Source organism: Plectropomus leopardus, chromosome 4 (genome assembly GCF_026936395.1).
Source record: "Plectropomus leopardus strain MGB_pleo_1.0 chromosome 4, ASM2693639v1, whole genome shotgun sequence".
Lineage (NCBI taxonomy): Eukaryota > Metazoa > Chordata > Actinopteri > Perciformes > Serranidae > Plectropomus > Plectropomus leopardus.
In genome coordinates this window covers 4,925,491-4,939,485 of record NC_142179.1, presented here as the reverse complement: position 1 = coordinate 4,939,485, position 13,995 = coordinate 4,925,491, and the positions used below count along the sequence as shown (strand labels likewise).

At 35.4% G+C, this 13,995-nt stretch overlaps 1 protein-coding gene across 2 annotated transcripts in view; it reads right to left on the bottom strand.

Moving 5' to 3' along the window:
* Positions 1 to 4,629: 4,629 nt before the first annotated feature.
* Positions 4,630 to 13,995, bottom strand: part of LOC121944715 (protein unc-13 homolog B-like) — an 89,608-nt gene continuing 80,242 nt past the window's right edge. For both annotated transcript variants that reach the window (XM_088076352.1, XM_088076353.1), the window contains 10 exons: positions 13,427 to 13,515; positions 13,173 to 13,310; positions 12,178 to 12,301; positions 10,535 to 10,579; positions 9,384 to 9,455; positions 9,024 to 9,171; positions 8,817 to 8,873; positions 7,774 to 7,857; positions 6,333 to 6,492; positions 4,630 to 5,224 (listed from right to left, as the gene is read on the bottom strand). In XM_088076352.1, coding sequence (XP_087932478.1) covers positions 4,942 to 5,224; positions 6,333 to 6,492; positions 7,774 to 7,857; positions 8,817 to 8,873; positions 9,024 to 9,171; positions 9,384 to 9,455; positions 10,535 to 10,579; positions 12,178 to 12,301; positions 13,173 to 13,310; positions 13,427 to 13,515 — 1,200 coding nt within the window. In that variant the 3' untranslated portion in view covers positions 4,630 to 4,941. The remainder of the gene's footprint in view (positions 5,225 to 6,332; positions 6,493 to 7,773; positions 7,858 to 8,816; positions 8,874 to 9,023; positions 9,172 to 9,383; positions 9,456 to 10,534; positions 10,580 to 12,177; positions 12,302 to 13,172; positions 13,311 to 13,426; positions 13,516 to 13,995) is intronic.

The window sequence follows — 13,995 nt, the reverse complement described above, 5'->3', positions numbered from 1 at the left end:
AGTCTTCTGAGCCTCTGTGGTCCCGGTTTAACCAGTCCACTCTGCCTCGCGGTCCCACTGCGCGTTTCCCGGGAGGTAAACGTTTTTAAGGAAATAAAGAAGTCAAAATCCGCCGTTAGCTGTTAGCTTTAACATGTCAGCCGTTAGCAGTTTTAGCCACACCCACTGTCCACCTGTTGATGACGTCACAGCGCGGGTGCGTTAGATTTGAGTCACCGCGCTCGCAGGTGAGGTGATCGATAAAAGCTTCAGTGTGCAGGATTCAGGGGGATATATATATATATATATATATATATATATATATATACACACATACTGAAGGAAATTAAATGTAAAATTCAATAAGTGTTTTCATCAGCGTATACTCACCTGGAAATAAAAGGTTGTTGTGTTTTTATTTTTTACCTTAAAATGAGCCGTTTAGACACAACACTAGACACACTGGAGAAGTTTCAGTTGGTTTAGTTTCTTTCAATTCCCTAGATTTGATTTATTTGTTGCACAATTATATATAAATATAAATATAAATATAAATATAAATATAAATACATAAATACATATATACATATACATACATATATACATATATATATATATATATATATATACATACACACACAGACATACACACAAATATACACATACATAATTTAGAATATAATGTATATAGTAGGGTGAGAATTGTCAAAAAAAATCTTTTTGGTTTGTCATTACTATTTATACACTGCAATATACTATTTTTTACAAAGCATATATTGATATATTGTGGTGTATATATAGTAATGTATATTGTGCGCTAGTACCATGCACTTTTTTACTGTAATTTCGGTCCCAAATCAAGACAATCTGATAGAAGTCACTTTGCTTCTCCTTGTTATTATGGGCATCATGACTGTTGTTTAATACAAAATAATGTAATTGAAAATATAAAAATATGTAAGTATAAAATTAATTTCTCTTGGTTGCAATCTGCAAGCTCACCACTAGATGTCACTAAACCCTGATCTTTAGACCTTTAATTATGAAATACTACTACAACTATCATATTACAAATAATGTTACTACATAATACAAAGACAGCACTGTGCAGAAATTTGCAATAAAGAAACCTAAAGTATAATTACACATTTTTAAACGTACTCAAAAATGTTCAAATTCAGAAGGCTACAGAAAAAACTATTATGTTAACAGTAAGGAGAATATTCTTTAGTTTCACCTGTGCATATTAATATCAGACTAAAAGTTAGAAATATGTTACATATTCTGAACACACTGTGTTCAATAACACAACCTTAAGTTAATTCAGGTTGTGGACAATTTGGATCCAAATCGCAGCTTGAATCTGGTGAGACGCATCACATGTGGGGGTTTAACTGTGTCCCAAAAACTGATTTTGCAGCGCAGCAGATTAATATCACCATGACTTTAGTATAAATGCTGTTTTACAAGGCTTTTATTTTCTTAAAACAGTCACCTTCTCTGGGGAAACACTGCAAAACCAAAGCAGGAAAACAAAATATTAACATTTTTAACAGGTTAAAATATCTGCTGTGAAAATGGTCTACTCAGAGTAATTTTAGGACTCTATTTTTCTAATTTTTATGGGAAAAATACTGCAGATTGCAGTAAACGGACAGGACTTCTGGATCACAGAGGACAGGACCCACTGCCTTGATTCATAAATATTTTATGTACAAAATATTGTTACAAGTATATTCAACATATGTCACATTAGAATAATGATAACTACTTTACATACATTTGATCCATCTTCATATTTCACAGTACATACATGAAAAAGATCACAATTCTACTTTGTTTACAATAAATACATGCTCTGGTCGTAGGCTTTTATTTTATTTTATTTTATTTTATTTTATTTTTTTACAAACTTACAGTTAGAGTGCAAGAGTTCAGGTGTCACTGCAGCTGTGGCCATTGTAAAATAATAAGCAGCACCAAACTCTGAACTCATCGAAAGTCTAAAGCAGATCCTCTTAAATTTGGAGCCACGGTGCAGCTTTGTTTTGGCGAGCGTGCAGCACGAAATGTGACGTCTACAATGACCACATCTGTCCGCAAACAACCAAAGAGAGAGCTGGTTGGACGCGGCTCGCTGAACAATTGCGTTTCTTGGCACGAAGTAAACTCACAAGAGTGTGGATCGGTTACAATTCGATTGATCGACCTGTTTTTTATTTTCCATCCTGGTCCAAGTTTGTGGTGCGTCTAATGCAGAAACACCGATCAGGTAAACATACGATTGGTACAGAATGTGACGGTGCATGCACGGCAAGGCTAAAGATTTTTGTTTACCAATTTTGAGCTTTAAAAAAAAACCAAAATAAAATTCATTAAGGTCCATTTCTGGTCCTCCATAAACGTGTTCACGCTATTAAACCCCGAAAACAGGTCGTCAGCTTTTGGTTTCCGTTCAGAGCGAGTCGGCAGGTAAACGGCGTCCACAGTCACAGTTTGGCAGAAACAGATTTTTTAAATGTTTGTTCTTCAGGCCACAGTTCAGTGGTCACTCACACACTTTAAACTACATTATTCTTTGCTCCAGAAAGTAAAATCAGTGACTTTTTATTTTTTGGGACCCATTTAAAGTCTCTCTGAAAGTACATCGAGCTAACTACGTCAGCCACACGACATTTTCTTAAGGCTACGTCACTGATAAGAGCTGATTTAAATATATTTTTTGGTGTGTCATCTTTTCGTTCTTTTAAATTTTTTTTTTAAATATTCAGTCCGGGAAAAATATCACCAAAATTTCATCACAAAAGAGCAACACACATTAGCTGCATCTTCACCACCGACTGTATAAAATAACGGACGCAGCCATCATGTTTAGTGCAACATTTTGGCCGTCGCCTATCTTTATAATTAACTTGGTAATGATTTTTGCAAATTACTTAATATATAAATGTAAGTTTAGCAATAAAAAACTAAAATTGTTATTTTTTAAGGATATTGAACATTATATGAAACTACTCATTGATTCAAATTACAAAAAGGCTACCAAGACACTTGATATCTGTATTTTTTTTGCAATTTGTTTTGTTAAATGTGATATTCCTCTGGCTCTTTCTTATTTCATTTTATTTTTCTATATGTTTAATTGTATACTGGATCGTTGTTATTTGTGTAAATAAAAAATGAAAAAAATCATTATCATCATCATATTATTATTAGTTCTGCTGTAAATTTGGGTATTTTAACATGGGAGTCTATGGACTCGCTCTCGGAGCCAGCCTCTAGTGGCCATTAGAGGAACTGCAGTTTTTGGCACTTGCGCGTCATTTCTCAGCCTCGGAGTTTGCTGTTTGATCTCGACACACTTTGTTTTGGTTCGTCAGAATATGCCGCTCCTCCTACAGCGTACACAAGCTTCAGTTTTACAACATTTCCTCCTGAAATCTTCTTCTTCGTGTCTGGTGCTGCGTGTGCGAATAAAAGTAGTTGACACGAGATGCGGTCGATGTGTGTTGCACTTAATTCTGTCATCATTTTAAACAGAAATTGAGTAATCAAAAGTACTGCTTCATTTGTGTTTATTTTAAGTAGGGGGATTATTTTTGGTTAACCCCAGCTGTGTATATAGTTTGTGACATGGACATAATGCATGCTGAAAAGGGCATCTTGCTCGAATTGTGGCAATATTAAAAATCTTTCAGTGTCATGAAGGATCCTGCAGCCAGTCTTTAAAGTCTAATTGTGAGTTGAACGTTACTTAATAGCCCTTTTTTACACAGAGATAGCGCTTTAGAGCTGCGACTACATCCGTTTTTTACGCAGCCTTTGCATTTTTACATAAAGCCAAACAAAAGCAGCATCATGCCGCTCCAGTGTGGGATTTTAGACAGCATGCCGGCATCGTGGAAAGAAAAGTGGCGTTACGGGTGTGACGTTTAATAAAACAGCATTGGCCTCTTGTGTGACATCAAACATTTGCGCTTGCAGCGCTTCATGAACGCTAAAAATGGCGTAACATGGCAATAACAACCATTTACCGAGCTCCTAAATCTCAATCATTTCCCAATTTGTGGACATTTCCGTCTGCTGTTCTTCTTCTAGCTGCTACTTTTTAAATCCTCTGCAGCGTCTCACACATAACACGCCGTCCAAACGTCACACCTGTCCTGCCAGCTGTCCTTTTTATACGACACTTTTTTTATACGACACTTGTTCATTTTAACGTGTTTTTGTGACATTAATTAGCTGGTCGATGACTTGTTTCCAGTGTCACGTTGTTTGGAAAAACAGAGTCAACAGTGGAATAAACGTCATAAGATATCTGTGAGCAGTCAAAAGGCCTCTGACGCACCGACAGGAGAATAATCTGGGATTATTTCCTCATAATGATTTATGATCAATAAACAGTCACTTAATAGCAGTCAGAATTTACTGCTCAGGTGTGTTTCGGTTTTAAAACCGATGCCTTGTTCATGTTTTCATGCTGTCGTTTGGACACAGACGTTGATTCCAGTGAATGCATGTTCGGTAAAAAGCTGTGGATTAGCAGCTCTGATGGCAAACAGATGACAGATTATTTTGCTACAGACGACCAAAATAGTAAATCATCAGAGTACGAAGATCTCAAAAGTTTCTCTACGATGAAAAACTATGATCTCTTAGTCGGTGATTTAAACCCAAGTTTTGCTTACAATTATGTTGTTTTTCAGCATTTGAGAAAGATTCTCCTTCGACAATGTGTCTTTTGACTTAAATATGACTTTTTTTTTTATCAAATCCATTAAAAATGGTCAACTTTGTTGTGTCATTTGAGGGATTTTCTTCACGTCAGAGGCTTTAATGATGATGTTTCCTGATGATGATGATGTCAGTGCTCATAAACAACAGATGAAGCCTCGTAGCTCTGACTCTAAACCCTGAACGTGATCCAGTTTCACATTTTCACCATTTTCACCAAATCTCTGCTCATCTGCCCTCCTCCACGGGACGAGTTTCAGATTTCAGCCTCACAAACTCTTTGGCCACCTCGTCTGCAGGCCGCTGGGACAGGATACGCATCACCGTCAGGCCCGTCTCGTCGGTCTGGATTCGCGGTCCGATCGGACACCAGCACACGCAGCTCTTGCGGTCGGCGACGTCGCGCAGCTGAACCACGGCCATGCCGACCACGCGGTCCGCCCGGCCGAAACAGTAATCCTTCACCGTCACCTGCAGCTCGTAGCAGTCTGGGGACTCTTTACCCAAAATACTACAGAGACGAGGAGGAATTAAAAATCAATATTCAGGGTTCATACACATTTTTACCAAAACATTTCCATGACTTTTAGTCAAATTTTTAAGACCATACATTCTCTGAAACATCCATCGCTACTCTTCATCTGTTATTTTTTATCTGTTCTAAATAAAAACATTTAAAAATATATATTTAAAAAAATAATGACTTCAGAACAGGATTAGATCTGAATACTTAAATATAACTAAGGGACTGTTGGTTATTTATGAGAGGGGAGGGGGAGGTGCTGAGAGGACGAGGCATGTCAAATCATTTTTAAGCACCCGAAAGGAACTTACTTTATAATTTAGGGTTAGGGGAGGGCAAACAATTTTAAATGGCTGTATTTTCTATTTTTGTTACCGCCAATTTTTATATAAAACTGTCTTTCAAGCCCACAGGCCCGCAGCTTTGAAGCTTTTTTTTCTAAAACATTTTTCTTTTTTAATATTTTCCAATTTTTGAAGAAAACATTTTGGTAATTTAAAAAAAAAACCATTATGGCGATTTTTTAAAGAAGACATTTTGGCATTTTTTTCTTTTAAAACTTTTGGCATTTTCTAAAGAGTTTTTTCTAAAGAACCTTTTGCAGATCTTCAAAGAAAACATTTTGGCAATTCTTTCTTTAAAATAGGAAAAAGAATTTAAGAAAACGTCTTTCTTTCAAAATTTTTGGCAATTTTATTTATTTTTTATTTATTTATTTATTTATTTTAATTTGGGGGGATTTTTGAAAAAAAAATATTTTGGCAATTATTTTTTTCCATTAAAACTTTGCCTTCCAAACTCCTGTTTTATTCGCCAGAAACTGTAAAAACAGAAATTATCTTTGGATGATTAAATTTCCAGCAGTCCTTGAACACATCACGTGTTGTTTGGCAGGTTTGTGAAACAGATTTCCATGACTTTTACAAAACTTTCAATGGTATATTTAGTTTTTAACAAAACTTTTGAAGACCTGGAAATAGCTTTTTGCAAATTCCATGACTTTTCCAGGTTTCTCATGACCGTACGAACCCTGAATATTTCATCTGTGACAGTTTGAGCTCGTTTGTGTGCGTAAGAGTTCAGATTTCAGACTCACAACTGGAAAGCCTCGTTGAACTTCGCCGACCAGCTGTTGTTCTTCGATTTCGTGGTGAACTTGCGCTTCTTGTCGGCGAGGAAGGGACCGACCATGGAGACGTCAACGAAAGGCCGGAACATCCCGGACGTCTGCCACTTCATGTCGTTGACTGCGATGACTGACGGAGAAAGAGGAGGAGAGTCAGTTCGTGACGTAACGCTGGATTCACATTTACGTGGTTTTAGCTGCACGTGTATTTCTACTTTTTTAATTTATATTTTTATATAAATTTGCTGGTATTTATTTCTACTTGCAATAATTCTCTACGCTTCAGAGCCACTGTAACGAAAATTAAATTAAATTAATTAAATCATTTCTGATCCTGAAACAACTGATTAATGGGCTGAAACATGCAAAAACACCAGTGTGGTCTCTAACAGATTAGTTCAAGATTTGAATTATAGGTTAAGATTTTTATTAGAAAGAGGTTAAAACAGGAATTTTTTTTAAATTAGGGAATCGACAAATGACAACTTTACAGAATTACAAGTCTTTTCTTTTTAAACAATAAACGTCGTCTCTGCACTGAAAAAAACAGAAGTCATAAATCACATAAATATTGTTAAATATTTTTCCAAACAAGAAAATAAAGTGACAGGTGTAGATAGTCTGGGTGTAATTAAAATTACCATAATGTAAACTAGGTTAAAGACAAAGACGGAAAAGATGAAAAAGACACGAGCAGAAAGAATAAGTAACGCCATCAAAAACTCATGAAATGTAACTAAACCAAAGCGATCAACACAACAGTATTTTACTAGTTTGCATTGTCTTTTGTTTATCTGTTTATTTTTTTTTACTTTCTTATTATTGTATTTTATTACTTTTTTACAGCATATTTATGTGCATAATTGTTGTTTCTTTCTTACTTCCATCCAATGCTTTGCTGCAGTGTTTTGTTAAAATGGGCTTTATAAATAAGATTTGAAAATTGAAACTGAATTAAAATATTGAACCCCATATTACTGCTCTGTTAACTTTGTATTTGTTTGTATGAAAGCACTAAATATTGAATATAAGGGTTACAAAAAAACAAAAAAAGACAGAAAAGTAAATAAAAAGAATAATAATTAAAAATAAATTTAAAAAAAGTAGTTTATGAAAGAGTTTCTGAGAAAACTTATTAGAGCTGCCTTTCACTGTTAGACTTTTCTTCTCTAATTTAAAAAAAAAAAAAGGATGTAACATCCTCAATCCTCAAAGAAATAGATTAAGTTTAGGAGATTTTTACAGGAGTAAAATGTGACGTCTCGTCAGTAAAGGTTAGTATTTTGGATTGTGAAGAGTTGATTTGGAGTTCTGATGAAACCCCAAATATAGCGATAAAAGGGTCGAACCTCCGATACAGCAGGAGGATTTATTTATAAATGTTTGCATATTTTAAATTTAGGAGTCTCACCTCTGACGCTGACTTTGCGCTCCTTCCCGATCAACATGTCGATCTGCAGAACGGCCTCTCCGATGGGCTTCTCCACCCCCGAGCCTGCACGACGCAACCACGGCGTCACACATTAACACGATTAACAGCATCGCTTTATTCTCATCTGGATCTCTGTGCTGCTGCAGTGACCCACTTTCTTATCTTATATTTCAGCAAAGTTTCTAAAATCGCTTTTGTTGCTATAAAGGCTGATGGGGAAAATTAGAAAAGTGACATTAAAGACACACCGCCATATCTGAGACTGTTACAGTCACTTGTTAATGAAGTGATAATTTTATAATTTACAGCATAAATTAAAAACCCAACATGGGGTCCGTGCTCTGCAATGCTGAAGAAATATCTCCACAGTTTAATTACATTAAACTTTCATACCTTTTTTCATTAACAAGGAAACGTCACATTTACTGCAACTCTGTGCCTTGATAGTTAAATGTCTAAACCTGAGAAATTTGGTTTGATTTCTTTCAAAAACGCAAAAAAACCCTCACAAACTGCAACAAATTAGGAAAAGGTGACATGGAAATTATCTAAAATTAGCTTTCACATAGATATTATTGGAAAAAAAAAACAACTGGGAAAAATGTAAAAAAAAAACCCTCTATTTTCAAAATTAATTTAATTATATAAATTTAAACATTTTGTTACAGAAAAATGAAAAACTTTTTTTAGCATTGCCAGCATCATCTTGTTTGTTTTTGTTTTCTTCTTTTTTGCCTTTTTTCAGGTATTTCTTTGTTACTTTTTTACTAATTTCTTGTTAATTTTTTGGCCATTTCTTGTTAAGCTGCTTATCGCCTCCTCCCATGTTGTTGAAAGAAATCAAGCCAGTTTTTCCAGGTTTTTAAAGGGTTTATAGAGTAAAGCACCTTTTCAGCGACTCTTTATGTCTAAAAAGTACAAATAAAGACGTTCAGTTTAATGTCATAAACTTCGAATATTTGGATGTTCACTGTATTTTTCTACAAGCGACCCAACAAAAAGCCCAATTTTGGGGAACTTACCTCTATCAGGGCGAATCTTTTCATTGCCAGTGATTCTGATGCCCATCCCATTATGCACTGAAAAGCAGAAAGGTTAAAGAGACTTTTAACCACTCCCAAAAAGCTGTGTGTGTGTGTGTGTGTGTGTGTGTGTGTGTGTGTGTGTGTGTGTGTGTGTGTGTGTGTGTGTGTGAGTGTGTGTGTGTGTGTGTGAGTGTGTGTGATTACCTTGAGAGTGTTGTGTGGTGACAAAGGTCTTGATGAGCGCGTCGGTGCTCTGGGAGTAGAGAGAGAGAGCGTAACGCAGTGAAGCCAGTTCAGGACTTTTCTCGACAAACGCTTTCTTGAGCCCGTTTCCTCCTGCGTGGAAGTATTGCTGAAAGAAAAGAGAGCAAGCAACGTGAGGATGAAAAAAAAAAAACTGCATGAAAATAACTGCAGCAAGGTGTGTAATATTGAGGAATAACGCAATTACGTAATAATACGTAACGTAATTTGCAAAATAACGATTCTGAGGACCGAACGCTGAATTTAAGACTTTTTAAGGGGCTGCAAACAGCCTGCGTGAATGTTCAGGTCTCCATGTACCTTGATCGTCTCCAGCCCGGCGTCGATGATCACACACTGTTTGGGCGTCAAGGTTTTGGCTTCTCCGCCTCCCTGCAGAGTCCAGAGTTCACAGACTGACATCAGACAAACTTTTCTTCATGACAGCAGCAATAAAAAAATAAAAACAAACTGAACACAAACAGGGGAAATCATGAAAATAAGTCATGATATTTAGCAAAGGTTTGATATTTAGTGATACTTGCTTGTTCTCACTGACATCCAGCAACAAAATGTGCTTTATGTGCTCTTTTACTAATTTACTTGTGTTGTTTAGTAATTTTTGTTGTAATTTAATTTAATTTAAATTAATTTATTTTGTATTTTGTTGTATTTTTTAATTATGTTATTTTGTTTAAATTTTTTTAATTTAATTTTATTTTTTTAATTTTGTGTGATTTTATTCTATTACATTATGTTTTATGTATTTTTATGCATTATGTATTTTTATATTTATTTAAATATGTATAAATATATATATCTATGTATTGACAGGTTTTCATTTTTAGCTGCATTTTATTGTCATTTGTATGACGGGTGCTTTACAAATACATATTATTATTATTATTACTACTAACTATGAATATCTGTGAAATACTCAGCATATGACTGAATAAATGAAGCCTTTACAACATTGATTTTGTAAACGTATTAAAAATTCTCCCCTTTGTTGGATTCTCTGTTCACTGTGGAGACATGCAAGAAAAACAAAGATTTCTCCCTAAATTTAACATGACACCAGCTGAGAAAGTGATATTTGTCATTTAGGAGGTGAAATATTCCTTTAACATGCAGCCTTCAATAACTATTTAAACTCACATAAAACTGCGACTGAAATACTTTCAGTCGCAGTTCCGATGAGAAACCTCAGAAAACCTTTTCTGCCAGAACTTGTGGTCTCTGAAGCTAATTTTACTTCTTCTTGTGATAGTTTTGGTGCCAGTTTTGAAACGATTTGTTCTATCAATAATCTTTTCGGGGTAAAAACACGTATGAAGGTAATTGCATCTCCTGAGGCTCCGACTCTTTTCTCCGGCTTCAATAACAAACATGTTGACGAGCAGCAAACTCCAGGCTTTTAAACGTCCCCTCAGAAACATAAAACCGCCTTTTCTCCGCTCTGCATGTGTTACCTTCAGATTAGACAATCCTTTAGCCGCTGTGAGGAGCTGAGCGCCCTGCAGAGAGGAAGAGGAGGAGAGAGACACACTCTGAGACTTCCTGTGATATTTTCATGCCTCATTTTACATCACAATTCTCTGTACAAAAGACAAAATGCAGAAATTGACTTTGATTTTTATGTTAACAGAAGAAATTAAACTGGAACTAAATCATTATGGATCATTTCAACATTTTGCATAACAGAAATACACCGGCGGACATCCACCACTAGGCGGAGGCAGAGCACAGCTACGAGACTCCAACACACATATCATGATGTTTATCTGCATAATTACTAAAACGTCATAATTGACCTGAAAAGACTTGGCAGAGATATTTAATTAATGACAGAAAACTCTTTGATTTTCTTTTGTCAAATTACAAATATATAAATATTAATATAAACTATAAAAAAAATCAAAATTAATAAATATAAACAGAAATAAAAATAGAACAGAAAATGAATTAATTAAAGAAAAATCTAAATAAAATAAATAAATATAAAATATGTTTTGTAATGTGCAGCAGACACTAAATTTTAAAACACAACAATAATAACACACAAACAAAGAAGTTAAATTTTAATATGATATGTGTAAATTTTGAACTTTTTTGTGATTGCTCTTAGTCAAATTTCATAAATATTTAAATATGAATATATAAAATATATTAAAAGAAAAATGTATAAATATAAATATGGAAATAATAAAATCTAATATTAAATAAAATAAATAAATCAAAATTATGAGTTAGAGGCTGTTTTAGTGCATTAAGAGAAACTTGCTGCTGAGACTAAGTTTGAAGACGACAACAATAACAAAACACAAATAAAGATGTTAAATTTTAATATGATGTGTGTAAATTGTGAACTGTGAATTTTTTGGGGGTGTCAAATTTCAAATATTTTAATATGAATATATCATATATTTAAAAAAAATAGAAATATGTATATAAAATGTATAAATACAAACATTGAAATAACAAAAATATAATATTATATAAAATAAATAAAAATAAATTATGCTTTGTAATGTGAGGCGAGAGGCTGTTTTTGTGCATTAAGAGAAACCTGTTTGCTGCTGAAACTTAATTCACAAGCTAAGCTGTTTGAAAACACAAAGATGCTGAATGTGAATATCACATGTGTGAATTTGGTTTCTCGGTGAGTTTTAAACTTTCTGTTTGGTGGTCGATTTTCAGATGTTGCCAAAAAAAAGAGTTTTTCCAAAGCGGTCCCTGCCTGCTGCTCCATCACCACAGGACAAAAACATCATTTTGAAAAAGACATTTAAAGGAAATCAATACGGAAAGAAAACAAGATTGACTGACATGGGTAACAAAAAGCCGAATTTGATTTGTACTGAACTGGAAAAAACATGCACAAATATTGTCCTTATTTTCTCTGATCGCGGTCACTGTCCTCTGAATACTCTCATCATGCATCCGCTTTTTCATCATCTCGTGTTTGTGTTCGTTCTTTCATGAGGACGAGTTTCAGACCTTCTGACGGACATATTTGAGTCTGACGACGTTATAGGAATACGCTGCTAAATTCTGTCAGGAATCAGGTTTAGTTTAGTGTCGGGATGAAGCGTGACGTCGTGATGTGACGTACCAGGCTGTCGTTGCTCTGAGGCAGCACGATGGTCTTCTCCAGGCTGCTCAGGACGATCTTCCACAGATCCTTCAGGATCCTCTTCAGCACCGTCTTCTCACAGACGTCAGCAAAGATACTGAGACTGGATCACACAAAAACAGCAAAACAAGTGAGCTGAAACCTGTGCGGACATCGCAGGGGTCAGTGTGAAGCATTTAAAGTCCTTAAATATTCTGCTGTTATTATTTATTTGGTGTACAAAAAAGAGCTCACATACTGACATAATAAGAGATCTTTACCAAATTCAAATCACTTGTTGGTAAAAAAGAAATTATAATAAAATAAAAGTCAGAGGAAAAAACAAATGAAAAAAAAAGAAATTAAATTTGCTAGAAGAAAACTTGGATATTATTTGAGATTAAAGTGGTAAATATATGAGGAAAAACCCTTCAAATTTACAACCCCTCCCCACCCCATCCAAAAAATTTGTTCTACATTATTCATCCAAAATTCACTTTGATAATTTTGTGTTTTTGTTGTTGTTGTTTTTTTTATTTATTGTTTGGTATACATAAACAACAACACTTAAAACTGCAAAGGATGCTCAAATTACTATTATCAAAAAATATAACCAACAGGGACATGAAAGTTTAAAAAGAGCTGGAGAAGATATAACAGCTTACACACATACTATATTTTAGATTGCCTAAATATTCACATAAAAGTGCAAAAATAACAGTAATACTGAGCCTACTTGTGGATACTTGGCAAGGTTAACCCATTACTACACCGAGTTTATACTGACTCAAATGTATTATTTTTTTTCTTGAGAGTGTAGATTCATTAAATACATAAATGCACAATTCAGTTCATTTTATAATATTACTATAATATACTATAATATTACTGGTTTCATCTTTAACAGTAATTTAAGTGACAGACCTTCTTGTGCACTCGTCTCCCAGCCTCTCACTACAGGAGCGACTGTGTGTGTTTGTTATGCTTTGACTCACTTTCCATCCAGGAACTCCATGAGGGGCCTCAGCATGGCGTCGGCGTCTGCCTCTGCGGTGTTGTGGTTGGGCGGCCCTTTGATTTGGTAGAGGATCTCAGCCATCTGACGCATGCAGCCGTTAATACGAGTCTGGAAACTGGAGGGAGGAGACAGAGTTAGACACAAAAACGTCTGCAGGACTGACAGAGACTCGTTCTTTAGACATCAGTGCAGCACTGTGTGTGTGTGTGTGTGTGTGTGTGTGTGTGTTACCTCTTGGCAAACACAGTGCTGAAGTTGTCCAGGTAGGTGTTGAGCTTCACCTGCAGCTCGTTGAGGATGTCAGCCGCCTCTGTATCCAGCTACAACACAAACAGAGACGAACAGGAAGAGAAAGGTGATGAAAGGTTATTTGAAGCCTTCAGCATCAGTTATATACAGCCAACTACAAGAGCGCCAAACACAGAAATGTCATCCTGACGCTGCGTTTACAATGTCTGCTGCAACCTGACTGCTAAAAAGAACTGTAAAGACAGCAGGAAAATCGTTGGCACAAAACCTTATAATATTTACATCACTGGCTGCAAAAGGAAAGCCCCAAAAAATCATTAAAGACAAAAGCCATGAACAAAACTTTAAATATAACACTTTTTTTGCTCTCATTTTTCACAAATTTTAAACTTTTGTCATGCAATCAGCAGATCGACGTGCACGACAGTGCGTTCCAGTTTCTGCCAATATCCAGCAACTTCACGCCGCCGCTGAAGAGGAGCGGCCGGCCCTCCACACGCCACAATCAACAACCCGATCACTTCTATCAGAGGCAGATGAGTCGCACTGCA